The sequence below is a fragment of the Pseudoliparis swirei genome, chromosome 3 (assembly GCF_029220125.1).
Source record: "Pseudoliparis swirei isolate HS2019 ecotype Mariana Trench chromosome 3, NWPU_hadal_v1, whole genome shotgun sequence".
Lineage (NCBI taxonomy): Eukaryota > Metazoa > Chordata > Actinopteri > Perciformes > Liparidae > Pseudoliparis > Pseudoliparis swirei.
Genome location: NC_079390.1, coordinates 3466409 through 3485762, shown reverse-complemented (window position 1 = coordinate 3485762; position 19354 = coordinate 3466409). Strand labels below are relative to the sequence as shown.

General features: G+C 42.0%; 1 protein-coding gene and 9 non-coding genes across 10 annotated transcripts in view; 1 reads left to right on the top strand and 9 right to left on the bottom strand.

Annotated features, from left to right (window-relative positions):
• Positions 1 to 19354, top strand: part of LOC130190945 (cilia- and flagella-associated protein 54-like) — a 36116-nt gene that overhangs the window by 8969 nt on the left and 7793 nt on the right. Inside the window, exons 18-54 of the mRNA XM_056410595.1 lie at positions 77 to 320; positions 1167 to 1297; positions 1657 to 1854; positions 1939 to 2031; positions 2144 to 2332; positions 3241 to 3359; positions 3463 to 3610; positions 4266 to 4421; positions 4513 to 4635; positions 4784 to 4906; positions 5079 to 5196; positions 5615 to 5704; positions 5791 to 5917; positions 6138 to 6216; positions 6630 to 6715; positions 6798 to 6995; positions 7087 to 7259; positions 7351 to 7502; positions 7645 to 7854; positions 8435 to 8634; positions 9010 to 9145; positions 9315 to 9444; positions 9907 to 10068; positions 10143 to 10352; positions 11078 to 11165; positions 11334 to 11504; positions 11589 to 11655; positions 12335 to 12520; positions 12604 to 12690; positions 12780 to 12899; positions 13319 to 13366; positions 13771 to 13912; positions 14075 to 14232; positions 14390 to 14544; positions 14627 to 14747; positions 15000 to 15159; positions 15538 to 15698. Of these exons, the coding sequence (XP_056266570.1) occupies positions 77 to 320; positions 1167 to 1297; positions 1657 to 1854; positions 1939 to 2031; positions 2144 to 2332; positions 3241 to 3359; positions 3463 to 3610; positions 4266 to 4421; positions 4513 to 4635; positions 4784 to 4906; positions 5079 to 5196; positions 5615 to 5704; positions 5791 to 5917; positions 6138 to 6216; positions 6630 to 6715; positions 6798 to 6995; positions 7087 to 7259; positions 7351 to 7502; positions 7645 to 7854; positions 8435 to 8634; positions 9010 to 9145; positions 9315 to 9444; positions 9907 to 10068; positions 10143 to 10352; positions 11078 to 11165; positions 11334 to 11504; positions 11589 to 11655; positions 12335 to 12520; positions 12604 to 12690; positions 12780 to 12899; positions 13319 to 13366; positions 13771 to 13912; positions 14075 to 14232; positions 14390 to 14544; positions 14627 to 14747; positions 15000 to 15159; positions 15538 to 15698 (5259 nt within the window). The remainder of the gene's footprint in view (positions 1 to 76; positions 321 to 1166; positions 1298 to 1656; positions 1855 to 1938; positions 2032 to 2143; positions 2333 to 3240; positions 3360 to 3462; positions 3611 to 4265; positions 4422 to 4512; positions 4636 to 4783; positions 4907 to 5078; positions 5197 to 5614; positions 5705 to 5790; positions 5918 to 6137; positions 6217 to 6629; positions 6716 to 6797; positions 6996 to 7086; positions 7260 to 7350; positions 7503 to 7644; positions 7855 to 8434; positions 8635 to 9009; positions 9146 to 9314; positions 9445 to 9906; positions 10069 to 10142; positions 10353 to 11077; positions 11166 to 11333; positions 11505 to 11588; positions 11656 to 12334; positions 12521 to 12603; positions 12691 to 12779; positions 12900 to 13318; positions 13367 to 13770; positions 13913 to 14074; positions 14233 to 14389; positions 14545 to 14626; positions 14748 to 14999; positions 15160 to 15537; positions 15699 to 19354) is intronic.
• On the bottom strand, positions 15869 to 15941 carry trnar-acg (transfer RNA arginine (anticodon ACG)). The gene has a single exon. It is a non-coding gene; the product is annotated as a tRNA-Arg (tRNA).
• On the bottom strand, positions 16092 to 16163 carry trnah-gug (transfer RNA histidin (anticodon GUG)). The gene has a single exon. It is a non-coding gene; the product is annotated as a tRNA-His (tRNA).
• trnar-acg (transfer RNA arginine (anticodon ACG)) lies at positions 16354 to 16426 on the bottom strand. The gene has a single exon. It is a non-coding gene; the product is annotated as a tRNA-Arg (tRNA).
• On the bottom strand, positions 16574 to 16645 carry trnah-gug (transfer RNA histidin (anticodon GUG)). The gene has a single exon. It is a non-coding gene; the product is annotated as a tRNA-His (tRNA).
• On the bottom strand, positions 17284 to 17356 carry trnar-acg (transfer RNA arginine (anticodon ACG)). Its single transcript has one exon. It is a non-coding gene; the product is annotated as a tRNA-Arg (tRNA).
• Positions 17508 to 17579, bottom strand: trnah-gug (transfer RNA histidin (anticodon GUG)). Its single transcript has one exon. It is a non-coding gene; the product is annotated as a tRNA-His (tRNA).
• trnar-acg (transfer RNA arginine (anticodon ACG)) lies at positions 17771 to 17843 on the bottom strand. The gene has a single exon. It is a non-coding gene; the product is annotated as a tRNA-Arg (tRNA).
• Positions 18249 to 18321, bottom strand: trnar-acg (transfer RNA arginine (anticodon ACG)). The gene has a single exon. It is a non-coding gene; the product is annotated as a tRNA-Arg (tRNA).
• On the bottom strand, positions 18726 to 18798 carry trnar-acg (transfer RNA arginine (anticodon ACG)). The gene has a single exon. It is a non-coding gene; the product is annotated as a tRNA-Arg (tRNA).

Here is a 19354-nt window from a genome sequence, read left to right as displayed (position 1 = left end):
ATGGACTTATTCTACACCATTCTGAGCCAGGTGTTGCTCTGTGTGCCTAAAAACAGTTGTTCTCTTATTGGTATAGAGATTTGATCGTCTCCCTCCATCGGCTCCCTCCTTATTTTCTCCGACATCATCAGAGGAGGGAAATAGAGAAGAAGAAAAATGTCAGAAGAAGAAAGAAGAAGTGGAAACTAAGACAGAATCTGATATAAGAGCCTCTGGACACACTCAGCCCTCTCATGTGTTCCTGCGGGCCACAGACCTTCATCTAAAGCTCGTCATCATCCACCACAGGGCTTCCCTCAAGTTACTGCAGCTAAATGCAGGTCAGCAATTACTCATTGGTGAATTTTAAGAATGAATTAGCCCTTTGTATACATTCAGTGTGTACTACATTTCCCATTGATTAAAATGGTGATTTTTAATAAATATGCAATAAATCATACACAAATACAAATAATGGTTCTTAAATGGTTCTTTAAAAGGCTTTGTGGTTCTACGAAGAACCATCACCTACTGAAGAACCATTCTTTCGTGTGAGGCATCATTATAGGTTCCTTGAAGAACTCTTTAAGGAAATGGTTCCTTAAAGAACCCTGGTTGGAAAGGTTCTTTGTCGAACCAGAAATGGTGCCTTCAAGAACCATTTTTTAAGGTTCTTTGTGACACCTTAATAGGTTCTTTGAATAACTATTTTAAGGAAATGATTCTTTAAAGAATCCCGGATTGAAAGGTTTTTTGTGGAACCAGACATGGTGCCTTAAAGAACCATTTTTGTTATGGTTCTTTAAGATACCTTTATAGGTTCTTTGAAGATCTATTTACGGAAATAAATTCTTCAAAAACCCTGGTTTGAAAGGTTCTTCGTGGAACCAGAAATGGTGCATTCAAGATTTTTTTTTGAAGGTTCTTTGAGACACCTTAATAGGTTCTTTGAATAACTATTTAAGGAAATGGCTCTTTAAAGAACCCTGGTTTGAAAGGTTGTAGAACCAACAATGGTTCTTCTAATCTATGGCATCACTCTGAAGAACCATTTTCGGTTGCAGATGTCACCTTAATCTTTCTGTGTAGTTAGCGGTCAGTGTAAATGTTCATAAGGTGATTGATTCAAAGCATGATGCTTGATTGTAGACATAAGTAATGGGTCTGAATGTGTTGGTTGTGTCTAGTTTCAGAGTCTGACCTGTTGGACTGGATCAAGAACAACAAGGTGTCCAAAGCTCTCTTTCTGATGCAGAAAGCCTCGCAGGCCTTCAACATGGAGCCAAAGAACCGCAACGAAACCGAGCGTCTTCTAGAGGTTACACATCCATATTTTCTTAGATGTAGTCACAACTACTCATAAAAAATATGCTTACTTTAAATCAAATGTGATTATTATATATGCACAGAGCCAACACCCTGTTCGGGTTAACATGGGCTCAACTAATAAATACAATATTCTTTCTTTAGCCATCAGTGAAACCAGCTAGTGTTGTCGTGTTGGAATTCAAACCTTTTGCTTCAGGCCTTAGTGGCACTTTGAATTCATGTGCATACTGTATAAGGACCCACATGTTTATGCATATATAATATGTACTGATGACTGTAGGTTGAGAGACGAACCTTTATAAAGTTTAATCAATATTCTACTAGTTTGCCTGTGTGCTTTTTTGCCAGGAGGCCTTCACCTTGACGGAGAAAGCCGGGGTGGAAGAGAGAAAACTTTATATCTCCACCACCCCTGAGACTCCGGCTGAAAACCGAGATAAAGGGAAGAAGGAGAAAGAAGACAACCCACCACCTCCCCCTCTCCTGCTCTCTCGCACTGACCGCTCCTTAAGCTTTTCCCCAGCACCTTATAACTCGGAGGGACAAGTGAGATTTAAATTGACCACACGGGTCAGATAATAAACACAGCGACTATACTCCGTGTCTTGATTTATTCTTGCTTCTTGCCAGGTGTGCTGGTATCAGCTCTGTGGCCGTGCAGCGGAGGGCATTAACCTGAAAGTCCGCCTTGGAGACTGCAGCCTGCAAGGAACTGGAACTATGGTACACTTGATCTCTTTCCCAGTAGAGCGTCAGCTCCAGTGCAACACATTCTGTCCCCTTGTATGATCTGGTGTGCGCCCATCATGTTCGGTCTGATTTTGTGTGTTTCCAGGTACCAGCAGCGTCTGGTGAGTGCGTGCTGAGAGCGGAGGGGCTGGAGCCCAACCAGAAGTATGTGTTTGCTGTAGCAGCCTACAACTTCCAGGGCAATCTCCTGGGCAACGCCATAGGAGGGTCAACATTCCCATTGCTGGCATCCTTGCCGGTACCACTGCTTTACACGTGGGCTCACTTGGCACAGGTACATTACACACGAGTCAAAGCAATGGTATGTTGGTCACCCCACCATCCTCATCACATGCTGGGTCCAGGTGATTTTTCCTGGTCCTGAAAAGCTCCAGGGAAAGAATTGCAGAGCCGTAATCCAACACTCTTCCCCTAACACATATTTTCACGTTGCTTTATTTTGGTAAATAGGAGAACCTGGCTCATACAGCTGTTGCTCATTGTTGGGATTGTGGTTCTCAAACTTCTTCTCAACTTCTTCTCAAAAAAATGCTCTATGCTGACTTTTAATTTAAATAACTTTTTTATGACTGCTCCATCTGTTTTTGTTTCAAGTAATAAAATAAATAAAATTGCAATAACTTTCAAGACCAAATGTGGCATCATTTTGTTAGAACAATGCAAATTAAGTTATATATGTGCAAAAAAGCACACTAGCAAATAAATAGCTTATTGGGACAACAATTAACCTGTTATGCACTGGATATTTTTTCTAGATAATAACAATAAACAATACACCTGTGAACGACTAAACAAAACAAGTGTTCAAATATTTGACAATAAAGAGTTTTACACTGCATACATTTTAAAAACAATAACGTGCAACCTGTGCTAAACCAAATTAGTGCAGTGTGTCAAGTTGTATTAGTATCAGTGGCTGCAATGAGCCTTTCCACAACAAACTTTTTTTAAATGGGGTTGCAGGCTTGATATGGCCACTCTCAATTTATGCTCAATGTTGAGCTTTTGTTTTGAAGGGCAACAGCAGAAAGTACCACTGCCCCCCACAGTTTAAAAACCACTGCCTTAAAGGGACAGTTCACCCCGAAATCTACAATACACCTTTCATGGGCGTGGAGATGTTTTCCTTCTCTCAAATATAAATATATATTGTAATTTGGGCTTTTTTGACTCCTTCCTCAGGTGGCATTTCAAACAGAGCAGTATGCTGTAGCAAAGAGAGCCTGCAGAAAACTGTGGATCCACTATACCTACACCGACCCTGGGTCCCAGGGCATGCAGGACAGACTGGCTACCACAGGGTAAGGAGTTAAACACCCACACACTTCAAGTTAAGAAGTCTATATTTCTTTGAATTTGAAAAAAATCTCCTTTTTGCTCCACCCCCCATCCACCGTGCCGAAGGCTGCATGTCCGGACCTTGCACAGCTCCTCTCCTCACCAGTGTCAATTGTTCCTCACTTCCATCTTCATTGAGACGGAGATCAACATTCAGCAGCGATCGCTCTATTGTGATTCCCTCAGTGATAATGGGCCATTTGTCTGGGAACAGGTACACAAAGAATAATCATCACGGTTAGCAACAACACAGTGTGAACGTGTCTTCACATGTTTTGCTTAAAAAAAGAAGAAGATGATATCTTGTAAATTGACATACACGACCTTTCAAAAGTTTGGGGTCACTTAGAAATGTCTTTATTTTTCAAAGAAAAGCACTGTTTTTTCAATAAAGATAACATTAATCAAAAATACCCACTATACATTGTTAATGTGGTAAATGACTATTCTAGATGGAAACGTCTGGTTTCTAATTAAATATCTCCAGAGGTGTATAGAGGCCCATTTCCATCAACGATCACTCCAGTGTTCTAATGGTACATTGTGTTTGCTAATCGCCTTAGAAGACTAATATCTGATTGGAAAACCCTTGTGCAATTATGTTAGCACAGCTGAAAACAGTTATGCTGGTGATATAAGCTATACAACTGGCCTTCCTTTGAGCTTGAAGTTTGAAGAACAAAATTAATACTTCAAATATTAATCATTATTTCTAACCTTGTCAATGTCTTGACTATATTTTCTATTCAATTTTCAATTCATTTGATAAATAAAAGTGAGTTTTCATGGAAGACACGAAATTGTCTGGATGACCCCAAACTTTTGAACGGTAGTGGAACTTGACATCAATTATATGTGTGTGTATGCAGGAGGCCAGACTGGCAGAGTGTGAGCACATGCTGGTGGCCGTGGACCTGGCCAATTGGTTGAACGACGGTAGCGCCGCAGTGCAAGCTGTAGTTATCTGTTACGGCCTCCTGGCTCCTCTAATATTCCATCAGATCGCTTGCGTCCCCGTTGTACAGGTGTGCATTACCTCATCCATATCATATTCAAATATTCAAAATAATAAATCACTGTGTGAGAACATGTCTGTGTCTGTGTCCTGTTATGCAGGTGCTACAAAAATGCTTGATAGTTTTGGAGGAAAATTCAAGTATTCTCAAAGAAAAATGGATTGAAAACACCTCAAAGTCCGTCATGCACATGATAGCCTGCATCACCTACTACCTCTCCAAGGTGCGTCTGCATTCGTCTGAAGTTTCACTGGTCTTTAACATTTAAGTGTGTGCGTGCTAAAACTTGACAATACTTACATTAATGCTAAAAGTGCATCTGTATATGTCGATACATATCATTCCAATAATATCTCATCCTTCTTCACCAGGCATCCCGTGTGCTCAGGCAGCATCAGATGGCTTCTGTGGTGATGGGCTGTGGTAGCCGGCTGCTCCAAGAGCTCTACGATGCTGAACTGAGGAGCAGTCGAGTTAACAGGAAGGCTGTGGGGGTGAGGAAGAGCGTACAAGTGTAGATTTATTTCAGAATTTTAGCCTCACTTTGAGAGTGACTTAACATCATGAAATGACTCTATAACTTTAAATATACAGCAAAAAAGAAAGAATATTTTGCTCCACTTTTCTGATGTCGTTGTGTTTCTCTCTCTGTGTGTGTGTGTGTAGTCTAAGAAAGATCACGCTGCAATCAAGGCTGAAATGAAGACATGTCTTCAGCTGAGAGCTCTGGATTATGAGAACAAGAAAGCGATTGCATCTGAAGCAGCGCTCATCGACGACAACGGTAACAGACAGAAACACACACACACACACACACACACTTTGACTTTCACAAATACTCCATAAAATCTTTTTTTAGGCAAATCCCTTTACTGGTATCGGTGATGTAATGTAAAAAAACATTTCACAGTTTTATTTTGATCCCGAATCACTTTTCTAAAATACACTTTTGAGTCTCCTGTTTCATAATCAATAGGTTCTAACATTATTCACCAAAACGACCTCTGGCATGTCACACGTCTTTTCAGGAACACTGAATTTTGAATATATTTTAGATTCATTCTTCCTAATATCAATGGCGCTTGGTTAAATCAGCTTAATGATTGTTCTGGTTGTTAGACTTTGTGAATATAGAGGATATTGCAGTGACACATAGATGTAATTTTTTCCTAAACTCAAAGTTCTGTACAATTTCTCTGCAGCAATCACATACCCGCTGACTGGCTGTGAGGATGCCTCCGTATTGTACGAGTTAATCTCCAACAGCACATTAAACGACGCCTATCCGAAAGGTGAGTTGCACACACATCGTTATTTTTATGAATGATTTGTCTTTTCATAATTGACACCTGTGTGTTTTGCGTGTTTGTTTTTATAGTGATGAAGCTCAGACACAAGGTGTATTTTATTGAGTTTTCGGCACTGATTCTCCAGAGAGCCGTGGAAGAAGGCCACCCGGACCTCGTGTTGAAATGGGGACAAAACATGTTTGATTTTTTATGCAGGTGTGCTTTTCACTATTCACCTCTTTTCTGATTTAAAAAAAATGAAACGCGAACATAAGATATTTCAGCTTTAATGTTACAATCATTGTCATATTCAAATAAGTACTTTTATTGTGAAAACCTCAAACAATGCATTACTGTCCACTTACGTACGTACAGTAGCTGTTTTGCCGATGCTGATCAAGGCTTGACGCGATGCCGATGGTTTTATTTTTGTCAGGCGAGACGACGTGAAGTCCGCAAAATGCTTGGAGGGAAATGCTCCGGCTCCAAAAAGACATGAACCACCACAGGTGAACATGATATGCACACGAATACCCAACACACAACTGTAAGGGCATCCAATATCTTGTGTTCTATACAAAGATTTATTTTCTTGGACAACGAGCAGCTTCGGTTTGCAGATGACGACGTTCTGGCTTCATTCGAGTCTGACCTTGCCAAGTGTAATGAGCTACGGGAATCCACAACTTAATACAATTGAAGAGATAATGTATATGAGCTCTTTTAAACACTCTTTCAGAGGAGCGTGAATGGAGAGAGCCAATCTCATGTGTTCTAGTTTATGATATTGTAAATTGGCCTCAACATCTACCTGAACATCCCTTGTGGGTTTGTTTTAATGTTTAATGTACAATGTGGACGCCCATCATAACTATCCATAACTACATTACTGATGCACCCTAATCCCAAATATGTGTTGCACCAGCACAAGGGAACCCCTTCCCACGATGGCACGAGGAATAAACTCAAGCAGAACATGCCGCACAGCATGCTTCAGAGAGTGAAAACCAACAGGTACGGCGCCGTGTGAGTCTGTGTGCAATGACATGTGTGTTTGTTCGCATTAACACACGCGCGCCGGACTCCGTCTGCGTAGGGACATGCAGGCTGTGGAGAACCTGCTCGCCATGATGACGTCTGTGGTGCAGCGCCACAAGAAGCAGCTCCAGCTGAGGAGCATCTGCTGTGGGGAGAGAGTGTGGAAGTCTCAGCTCAACTACAGCGTGGCCCAAGCCCATTTAGCTCTGCTGTACCAGGGCCTGGACCAGCTGCACGGAGGAGCCCTGCAGCAGAGGTGCTCTCGGGACTTTACTTCGCCGTTGCTGGATTTTTCTCGCATTAGCGCGTGCATGCTTATAATAGTATGTCCTGTCTACTTGTTTCAGTTACAGCCAGTTAAATCCCTCGTTTTTCTCTCTGGCCTACTCTGGCGTTCTGGTGCGGAGGAACCCACCGGGACAGACATCCACCAAATGTGAGGTCGTCTCAGAGAGAGGCTCCTCCCACTCCAGTGTTATGGAAAATGTTGTTGCACACAAAGAGAAGGATGAAAAACAGGGTGAGAAACACTCTATGGAAGAAAAAAAAACCTAGAAGACACATGGTCTCGTGGTCAGTGTTTCATCAGTCGTCTCACTCTTTTCTTCCAGCGGCCAAAGTGGACGACTCTGTCTCAGAGAAGAGTTGTGAGGAAGGAGCGATCTCTCAAACGGTGGAACAGCGGATGGAGACTCAGAGACACGCTGCAGTCTTGCTGCTGGACTCTCTTAACAAAGCTGCTTTACATCTCCAAAGGGCCATGGTACTGCCCACACACACACACACACACACACACACTTACACATTTACACACAAGTCTGGAATCGCTGCCATTACATGTGTCCATACACTGCAAATCCAACTATTATATTTAATTGGATCTATTGTTGTTTACATTTTTCCAGGTGTTGGCCCATCGTGGCGGCCACTGGACGACTCTACAGTGTGTGTGTCAGACTGTGTGGGACCAAAGCTGCAGAATCACTGTCCTGGTGCAGAGAGCTGCTCAGCATGGAGCTCCCTCCTCCATCACGGCAGACCAGCTGCACACCACCTGCACCCCACTGCTGCTGCTGGCCACTGACCTCATCATGGACATGCTGAACACACTTGGGGTACGTGTCACATACAGCTGTACACACACACACACACACACACGCGCACGTAGCTGCTTGTTATAAAACTCACACGCATCATTATTACCTTCGCATTGAAAATGCGGAAGGTAATGTTTTGATCGCCGTGTATTTATTTATTTGTTGGCGTGTTCCTCGCATTCCAAAAAAAGTTATAAACCGAATCGCATGAAAGTTGGTGGGATGATTGGTTATTATCCGGGGACCATTTGATTAGATTTTGGTATCGATCGGGTCAAAGGTCAAGGTCATGGATAGGTCAACATCTTCTTGAATCGCATGAAATTTGGTGGGATGATTGGTTATTATCCGGGGACCATTTGATTAGATTTTGGGATCAATCGGGTCAAAGGTCAAGGTCATGGATAGGTCAACATCTTCTTTTTACCATAGCACGGTCAATTTCTATCCAATTGGCATGCAACTAATGCCAACATTTTCATAATTCAATGCCCAATCTTGTTATATGCGAAGGTATGCGCTCTACCGAGTGCCCATTCTAGTTCCTTACTAGTAAAGTCCTGTTCATGACTTTCATGTTCATCTTCATCCCAACTAGCTGTGGAGTTTGTATGACAGAGACTTGACTGAGGAGGAGCTTGAGTCCAGTCTCCACTTCTCAGCCCCTCTGGATAACAGCACCCAGGTGGACCTGCGTTGGGTCCGCACCCTGGTTCTGCACACTCTGGAGCGTCTCCATGACGATGGCAGATGGGAAAGCCTGGCCCACTTTGCCTTAGTTTTTAACTCATACACACGGTGAGTAAAACTATTTAAGCACCAGCCTATGTTGCAGTCGTAGATATACGAGTGCAGGTGAGATGTGATAATAAATAGTTTTGTGTTGTAACATTCAACAGAGATGAGTAAAGATTATTGACAGGTTCTTATCATCGAATTTGAGTGGAATTTTTTTATTTTAAGACATTTAGGTCAATGAAAACACAGCACAGATTCACCGTTGTATCCAGAAATAAATTGTGTAACCCTCAATAAACGTATTTACAATGAAAAGTCTCTTTTTTTACAACTTAACATTGCCATATTTTGCCAATCTGGGTTAAATAATCACAATCACCTATCTCAGAGTTTGTGCCTGTGATTTGTTGTCGTTTGTCTGTACATCTCTCACAGGGAACGTTATGCTTTGATCGTAACTCCTCTACTCGTCAATGCTCAGAGGAGGCTGCTTGAACGGATAGATTCTTTCGGAGGACCTGTAGTCCCTCAACCTCACCACGTCCAGACACACAAGGCCACTGGCAAGGAGGTAGAACACACGACGACACACAGAAACACGTTGACGCATTTTACACTGAAGACAAAATCAAAGTGCTTCAAGAAAAAGCAAGTCGAAGTAACAGGATATTGTATTGCCTCGTGCATTGTGTGTGTTATGCCGTATGTTTGTATATTGTGCTGTCGTTTCTACATTTCAGGTAACTTACAGGAGCTACGCAGACTCCCAGCTGCTCATTGGGTGTAGAGCGCATCCTCCACCGCAGCCGACCGTCCCCAGAAAAGCAGCACACACAAACCCCAATCCTCGAGACACAGCTGATCTTAAAGGTTTAATCAGCCTTCATCATGTTAATATTACAATCACACAAATAACTAGAATGGGCACTCGGTAGAGCGCATTCCTTCGCATATCACAAGATTGGGCATTGAATTATGAACATGTTGGCATTAGTTGCATGCCAATTGGATAAAAATTGACCGTGCTATGGTCAAAATAATATTTTGACCTTTTCATGACCTTGACCTTGACCTTTACCCGATTGATCCCAAAATCTAATCAAATGGTCCCCGGATAATAACCAATCATCCCACCAAATTTCATGCGATTCAGTTTAAAACTTTTTGTGTTATGCGAGTAACACGCATACAAATAAATAAATAAATAAATACACGGCGATCAAAACATAACCTTCCGCATTTTCAATGCGAAGGTAATTATTTGTAGGCCATTGTATACATGATGTTGGCTGAACTACATGTGTGTGTTTTCATGCGTGTTCTCCGTCTCAGGTGCAGAGATGCAGCGCTCCATGTCCCTCGTGTGCGTTCCTCTGGATGTAGAAGACACGCTGAGCTGTTATCGTCAAGCTCTTGAGAGAAGACCACGTTGCCTCCAGGTCTTCCAGCACAGTCGCTCATTACTGCTGCAACTTCTCGCATTCACAAAGCCCTGTGAGTTCTCCTTTGATTATCTGGACGATCCCCACTACAAGTGTTTGAAACCGGCCCCGTTTGTCTCTCTCCAGGCGTCGCGGCACAGTTGAAGCTCCGTCACAGCGGAAGTCTCGGACATTCTGCGAGACTGGTTGATTTCAATCCCTTAATTATGCCAACTCCAAGCATCCAGCCTTGCGACCTGGCCGAGGAGGACTACAGTACTCCAAATGCTCTCTATGCCTTCCCTATCAGCCCCGAACACATGCCGACTGTCAATGCTGCATACTCCAGCTCCATTAGTAAGAGCACAACACACTTATAACAACCACTTTAAGACTTCTATGGCACACTTTACATCATGAAGATGTGTTTACAAGTGTGACACTGAGTTAGATGTGTTATAGAGAGTACCCGCATATATACACTACCGTTCAAAAGTTTGGGGTCATCCAGACAATTTCGTGTCTTCCATGAAAACTCACTTTTATTTATCAAATGAATTGAAAATTGAATAGAAAATATAGTCAAGACATTGACAAGGTTAGAAATAATGATTAATATTTGAAGTATTAATTTTGTTCTTCAAACTTCAAGCTCAAAGGAAGGCCAGTTGTATAGCTTATATCACCAGCATAACTGTTTTCAGCTGTGCTAACATAATTGCAGAAGGGTTTTCTAATCAGACATTAGTCTTCTAAGGCGATTAGCAAACACAATGTACCATTAGAACACTGGAGTGATAGTTGATGGAAATGGGCCTCTATACACCTCTGGAGATATTTCATTAGAAACCAGACGTTTCCACCTAGAATAGTCATTTACCACATTAACAATGTATAGTGTGTATTTTTGATTAACGTTATCTTTATTGAAAAAACAGTGCTTTTCTTTGAAAAATAAAGACATTTCTAAGTGACCCCAAACTTTTGAACGGTGGTGTATAAATATCATAGAATATCTGGATGAAGTCTGTCAGGCTGTCAGGGTCATAAAGGTCTTATTTTCCTCCCCAACTGTTTCTCAGAGTATCTCCAGGCCAACAAGCACGACTCACTCAGAGTCATGGCGCTGCATGACATGGGAAACCTACAGTTCTACAATGGAAACACACGGTTAGAATCTGTTGGCTGAGTTTGTCTGTCTGTGTGTGTTGAAGCAAGTCTACACCCTTTTATTTGTTATACTTTTACCTGTAATTATAGAGAAAAAGTCTAAGTTGAGCTCTTTTTCTTATAATTATTTCATCTCTGCCTGTTCTTTTTTTTTTTTCCTATCTCCAGGGCCGCACACTCACACTGGAGTAACGCCGTCGATTGTGCCTTACAGAGCTCAGGTGCTGTAAATAAATGGGACGGCGTGTCCTTTGGGGGTGGCTCCCTGCAACAAACCCTGAAAGAGGTCGGCATTTGGGGATGTCTCCAGGCTGCCGGGCTCACTGCTAAGATCGCACGGTAGGTTTCAATGCGGTTAAGCATTGATTAGAAGTGTCACTCTTAAAAACGACCTGCTCCTGAGGAGTGTGTTTTGGTGTACAGGTATATCTTAACGACTGATATCAGCGAGCGGACCAACTGCTGTCTCATGTCTGCGCACCTCTTTAAGGTAAACTGTTTGCTCATAAATACATTTGTACTTGCTAAATGCTCTGTTCATGAAATGACAACAGGAGAGAGTTTTACTCTCATGCCTAACTCTAATTACCTTCGCATTGAAAATGCGGAAGGTTATGTTTTGATCGCCGTGTATTTATTTATGTATTTATTTATTTATTTATTTGTATGCGTGTTATTCGCATAACAAAAAAAGTTTTAAACCGAATCGCATGAAATTTGGTGGGATGATTGGTTATTATCCGGGGACCATTTGATTAGATTTTGGGATTGATCGGGTCAAAGGTCAAGGTCATGAAAAGGTCAAAATCTTCTTGAATCGTATGAAATTTGGTGGGATGATTGGTTATTATCCGGGGACCATTTGATTAGATTTGGGGATCAATCGGGTCAAAGGTCAAGGTCAAGTTCATGACAAGGTCAAAATCTTCTTTTTACCATAGCGCGGTCAATTTATAGCCAATTGGCATGAAACTAATGCCAACATGTTCATAAGTCAATGCCCAATCTTGTGATATGCGAAGGTATGCGCTCTACCAAGTGCCCGTTCTAGTTATCTATGTTTGTTGGGCATATATTTTAACATGTATGTGTCTGTGTGTGTATGTGGGTGTCTGTGTGTGTGTGTGTGTTTGTGTGTGTGTGTGTTTGTGTATGACCCGCTTCCCCAGTGTGTGCTGTGTTGTTCCCTGGCTCAGCCACAGGCCGACCTCCATTACGCCGATCACCGCATCGGGGATGAGCTGCTCCCTGGAGTTGACCTTTTCTCTGAACCCCACCGGGTTCCCCTCAGCACCACCGTCACCAGCCTTAACTTCATCTGCCACTGGCTTTTCAACACAGGCTACTACATTACGGTACACGGGAAAAAAATGGTCTGTCTGAACCACAATGCTAAAAGATAAAAAATGGATTTGTTGAAACGTGTTTGTAATTTCAGCTTCTGCCCATACTAGCCCTTTACCTACATTTTGTGGGCAGTGTGTGCAGAGATGTCCAACGTACTGTTGAGGGCAAAATACTTCAGGTCAGTATTGGTGTTGTTTTCTCTCTGTAAATGTTTCTCTTGTCATGTTATGGTGGAGTTTTCAGTCTGGATTGTTGTTTTTTCTGCAGATCCGTGCCCTGACTGAACTGTGTCTGTTCACTGAAGCTGTAAAGGAGACACTTGAGCTCACACACGGCTCCGGGTTCCTTCTGCCTCATGGCCGCTACATTACCAAAGATCATCGACAAGTAAGAATGCACTTTGTTGTTGTTGTTGTTGTTGTTGTTGTTATTCTTTGCCTTCTTCCCCTCTTAGCCTGTGTAAACTATAGTGTTGTTTGTGGTGCATCTCGCTATTGTTGAAGTACTTTTTGTACAATTTTAGTTACAATCTTGATCTTGTGTTTACAGTACTGTATATCTGAAATGTTTATTGAATAAATGAAGAGAGGTGTTGTTTGACAACCACCATCTTGGGAAGATAAATGTGTGCCAGTTACTTCCAACCTAATTTAAACATTAGTGGGTGACAGTGTCCAGTATTTCTGTAAGATTGTCAAACTAAATATGCTTTTAGTGTTGACTATACACATAATTGAAAGTGTTGAAATGTGTGTTTATACATGCCATTGTTTGAATAAATATGATACATTGTGCTTATTGTGCAGCCTGCGAAGACGTTTCACAGCAACAAGTCTCTCCTGGACAATTCTGAGGTATTGATGGTATAAGATTTCTTTAGATTTTATAAGATCGGGAGACATTATATTAGTGTAATTCTGTAAAGTATTTTATTTTACATTTGGTAAAAAGTTTATAAGATAAAGTAAATCTCACATTTATGTTGGTGAAAGAATGGTCGCATAAATAACCGTGCTTGCAATGTTTCTATGGTGTCGGCGCAATTTCTTGCTTTATAGTTATAGAATCACAAGAATCATAAGAAAACCTCTTTGCTCATATGAATGCACTCAAACAGACACACACATATACACACACATACCTACACCCTGGTCCATCTGTACACAAACACTGCTACACTGACATGTTATCTGTCTCTGTGCTGCTGTTTCGGCAATTACAAATCTAGATAATGTTTATGTTTTTTGTTTGTGATTAGGCTTTGGAGGAACTTGTGAACTGTGACTTTGCTCCGGAGGTCCGATCGATGTATGGATCCACATTGTGCCTCAGGTTCAACCTTGCTCGTGTTAAACTGGTCCTGGCGCTCAGTAACACCGTACATGGCTCTCCTGTGGCAGGTCTGTAAGCAAGAGCACTTTCTTCTCTCTGTGATTTATGTTGCCTTTATAATTTGGCTCATGTGTCCTCTCCCGTTGGATTCCATGAAACAAAAAAATAGGTTTACTTTTTTGAATTCTAAAGTGGTCACTGTGGCTCAAGCAGCTTGTTATGTCTTTCAGATACTGTTGAAAGAGAAGCTTGTGCCAGCGTGACAAGTTGTCCAGTGAACTCAAAACCCCATGAACAGGACCGATTGGACACTGAGGCCTCCAGTCTAAAGACAGCAGTGCTGACCCTTGGAATCAAAAAGGAGAAGCTCACACTAGAAACAATAAAGGTAGATTGTTCAATATATCTTCACTTTAGGGGTTTGCCAGTAACTGTAATTTAAGTATTGTGGTGTTTTGATTTTGGCATCTTTTGTTCATATGTAGCAACTTTTTTCAAACCTATTTGTGTCTATTTGCTCACATGTGTCATCTCATGTGTTGCAGTTCCTTTTGCTGGAAGGAGCATCCTCCTTGTTGCACTCTATTTCCCGTCAGCTCACACCTCAGTCCTGCAGTGAAATGGAGAACCTGGAACTGTCCATAGAGTACAATCTTCTAAAGGCCAATCTATACCTGCAGCAAGGACATGCTGCAAATAGGTAAAGGGGCCTTATCCATCCGTACGTTCACATGCTTATGTTTCTATATGCTGACCACCCTAATCATTTTAACATCCTTCAGTTCTGAGATGGTAATTTCAGCCTTGGAGCTACTGCAGACATGTCCTGGGATCATGAGAAGAATCAGACCTAGATCTCATAAACCCGAGATCCCACATGCCAGGACTGGAATTGAACAGGTAGCACGTTAATATGAATTAGTTGCGGAATTAAATAATCAAAACAAATCACGTTCTGTAATAATCAGAAACAATACAGAACATGACAACATTACAAGTAGCACCTGAAATTAAATGAGTGAGCAGTTGAACCATTTTTATTTCATCTTTTTATTTTTTATTTCCATATAAAATAACCACACTGGGGCAGTATAATGGTGCGTGATTGTACATGGTGTGCATGTGTTTATTATTTGTCTAATATCTGGTCTCCAGGGTTCTAAAGGTTGCAGTGTGCCAAACCTCCTGCATGAAGACTGTCCCAGAGCAGTGGAGGCCAGTGAGAGAATTGAAGTTTCTCTCTGGCTGCGTTGCCGCCTGGCTCTGGTCCGCAGCTTAGCTGCACAGATTCCTGGCACTGCTGACCTTCTCCCAGGTTCAAACATGTGTTGTGCTGCTCTTTTTTTCTTTCTTAATAGTGTATTGTTTGCTGAAACAGTTTGGAGGATTATAAATGTCAATACAAATTAGTTATCTTCCCTTCTTTGAAAACTAGTACTGGATGTATACTTTAAACACAACTAAGAACTACTTTACATTGATTCACCAATTACCTACAATATTACCAATTACCTACTTAATTAATTAATGCCTAGTGTTAGCAGAATATCTGATTATTAGTAAAATTGAAAAGCAAAGTATTATAGCTACTTCAAATGGCTAACTAACTTTATTAGCTGCATATAGGTTAGTCATTGAATGTAAAATAGTGACACTGTGTTTAAGTGGATGTGTGCATGTACATAATATCTAGGTAAAAACATCAATGAGGAAGCAGCTCGGATGTTGCAGGAGGGACTTGATGAATGTGCACGATGGGGAGACCTGGATAGTCAGGCCTTCTTGTTGGTCGAAGCGGCTGAATTGGAATCGCAGAGAGGCAAGACTGACGACAGCATGGCAATACTACTGCAGGTACTAACACACATCTTTTTTGTCAGGTATATTTTGACAGAAGAAGCTGCTGTCAATATACTTGAATTAAGAGTTAAGAGAGCAAAAACTTTGGAAACTAGCACCAAGAGATTTAGAAGTTCAAGAATTGTACAATATAGCAATTGAAGTATACAAGTTAAAGAATTGAACGAGCTAGCCAGGAGTCGAACCTGGAATCTTCTGATTCGTAGTCAGACGCGTTGTCCATTGCGCCACTAGCCCCACTGATGCTGTTCTTTGGGGAAATGCCACCATCTGCCAGCGTTTCATGCAAAAGAGAGGTTTTTTCAAGTTTGAAACTGTGTGAAATGACACACGTGCCAGAGTACATTGCAACAACAAAAGCTTAAAGGACGCACAAGTCGAACCGCCTGCCGTGACCCGGATTCGAACCGGGGTTGCTGCGACCACAACGCAGAGTACTAACCACTATACGATCACGGCCACTTGGAAAACTGAGTTCTTCTTTTTTGTTATAATAGGCAGCTCCCACATCTTTTGGGCCTTTTCCAGCAGTCAATGTACTTGAATTAAGAGTTAAGAGAGCAAACACTTTGGAAACTAGCACCAAGAGATTTAGAAGTTCAAGAATTGTACAAGATAGCAATTGAAGTATACAAGTTAAAGAATTGAACGAGCTAGCCAGGAGTCGAACCTGGAATCTTCTGATTCGTAGTCAGACGCGTTGTCCATTGCGCCACTAGCCCCACTGATGCTGTTCTTTGGGGAAATGCCGCCATCTGCCAGCGTTTCATGCAAGAGAGGTTTTTCAAGTTTGAAACTGTGTGAAATGACACACCTGCCAGAGTACATTGCAACAACAAAAGCTTAAAGCAGCGACAAGTCGAACCGCCTGCCGTGACCCGGATTCGAACCGGGGTTGCTGCGACCACAACGCAGAGTACTAACCACTATACGATCACGGCCACTTGGAAAACTGAGTTCTTCTTTTATGTTATAATAGGCAGCTCCCACATCTTTTGGGCCTTTTTCCAGCAGTCAATATACTTGAATTAAGAGTTAAGAGAGCAAAAACTTTGGAAACTAGCACCAAGAGATTTAGAAGTTCAAGAATTGTACAAGATAGCAATTGAAGTATACAAGTTAAAGAATTGAACGAGCTAGCCAGGAGTCGAACCTGGAATCTTCTGATTCGTAGTCAGAGCCCTTTCTTGGTTTGGATGCCTTCTTTGCCGCCGCTGCATGCATGCAAGAGATTTTTTTTTTTTGAAAGTTTGTGAAATGACACACACACAGAGCACATTGCAAACACACAACAAAAAAAAAGGACGCACAAGTCCCTCTGCGCGCCGTGACCCGGATTCGTTGGTGGGTGCGACACACACAACGAGTAGTACTAACCACATCATCGCCACCTTGAAAAAAACTGTTTTTTCTTTTTGTTATAATAGCAGCTCCCACATCTTTTGGGCCTTTTTCCAGCAGTCAATATACTTGAATTAAGAGTTAAGAGAGCAAACACTTTGGAAACTAGCACCAAGAGATTTAGAAGTTCAAGAATTGTACAAGATAGCAATTGAAGTATACAAGTTAAAGAATTGAACGAGCTAGCCAGGAGTCGAACCTGGAATCTTCTGATTCGTAGTCAGACGCGTTGTCCATTGCGCCACTAGCCCCACTGATGCTGTTCTTTTCGGGAAATGCCGCCATCTGCCAGCGTTTCATGCAAAAGAGAGGTTTTTTCAAGTTTGAAACTGTGTGAAATGACACACGTGCCAGAGTACATTGCAACAACAAAAGCTTAAAGGACGCACAAGTCGAACCGCCTGCCGTGACCCGGATTCGAACCGGGGTTGCTGCGACCACAACGCAGAGTACTAACCACTATACGATCACGGCCACTTGGAAAACTGAGTTCTTCTTTTTTGTTATAATAGGCAGCTCCCACATCTTTTGGGCCTTTTTCCAGCAGTCAATGTACTTGAATTAAGAGTTAAGAGAGCAAAAACTTTGGAAACTAGCACCAAGAGATTTAGAAGTTCAAGAATTGTACAAGATAGCAATTGAAGTATACAAGTTAAAGAATTGAACGAGCTAGCCAGGAGTCGAACCTGGAATCTTCTGATTCGTAGTCAGACGCGTTGTCCATTGCGCCACTAGCCCCACTGATGCTGTTCTTTGGGGAAATGCCGCCATCTGCCAGCGTTTCATGCAAGAGAGGTTTTTTCAAGTTTGAAACTGTGTGAAATGACACACGTGCCAGAGTACATTGCAACAACAAAAGCTTAAAGGACGCACAAGTCGAACCGCCTGCCGTGACCCGGATTCGAATGCTGCGACCACAACGCAGAGTACTAACCACTATACGATCACGGCCACTTGGAAAACTGAGTTCTTCTTTTTTTTAAATAATAGGCAGCTCCCACATCTTTTGGGCCTTTTTCCAGCAGTCAATGTACTTGAATTAAGAGTTAAGAGAGCAAACACTTTGGAAACTAGCACCAAGAGATTTAGAAGTTCAAGAATTGTACAAGATAGCAATTGAAGTATACAAGTTAAAGAATTGAACGAGCTAGCCAGGAGTCGAACCTGGAATCTTCTGATTCGTAGTCAGACGCGTTGTCCATTGCGCCACTAGCCCCACTGATGCTGTTCTTTTCGGGAAATGCCGCCATCTGCCAGCGTTTCATGCAAAAGAGAGGGTTTTTCAAGTTTGAAACTGTGTGAAATGACACACGTGCCAGAGTACATTGCAACAACAAAAGCTTAAAGGACGCACAAGTCGAACCGCCTGCCGTGACCCGGATTCGTGCTGCGACCACAACGCAGAGTACTAACCACTATACGATCACGGCCACTTGGAAAACTGAGTTCTTCTTTTTGTTATAATAGGCAGCTCCCACATCTTTTGGGCCTTTTTCCAGCAGTCAATGTACTTGAATTAAGAGTTAAGAGAGCAAAAACTTTGGAAACTAGCACCAAGAGATTTAGAAGTTCAAGAATTGTACAAGATAGCAATTGAAGTATACAAGTTAAAGAATTGAACGAGCTAGCCAGGAGTCGAACCTGGAATCTTCTGATTCGTAGTCAGACGCGTTGTCCATTGCGCCACTAGCCCCACTGATGCTGTTTTTTGGGGAAATGCCGCCATCTGCCAGCGTTTCATGCAAAAGAGAGGTTTTTTCAAGTTTGAAACTGTGTGAAATGACACACGTGCCAGAGTACATTGCAACAACAAAAGCTTAAAGGACGCACAAGTCGAACCGCCTGCCGTGACCCGGATTTGCTGCGACCACAACGCAGAGTACTAACCACTATACGATCACGGCCACTTGGAAAACTGAGTTCTTCTTTTTTGTTATAATAGGCAGCTCCCACATCTTTTGGGCCTTTTTCCAGCAGTCAATATACTTGAATTAAGAGTTAAGAGAGCAAAAACTTTGGAAACTAGCACCAAGAGATTTAGAAGTTCAAGAATTGTACAAGATAGCAATTGAAGTATACAAGTTAAAGAATTGAACGAGCTAGCCAGAGTCGAACCTGGATTTTTCTGATTCGTAGTCAGACGCGTTGTCCATTGCGCCACTAGCCCCACTGATGCTGTTCTTTGGCGAAATGCCGCCATCTGCCAGCGTGTCATGCAAAGAGAGGTTCTTTCAAGTTTGAAACTGTGT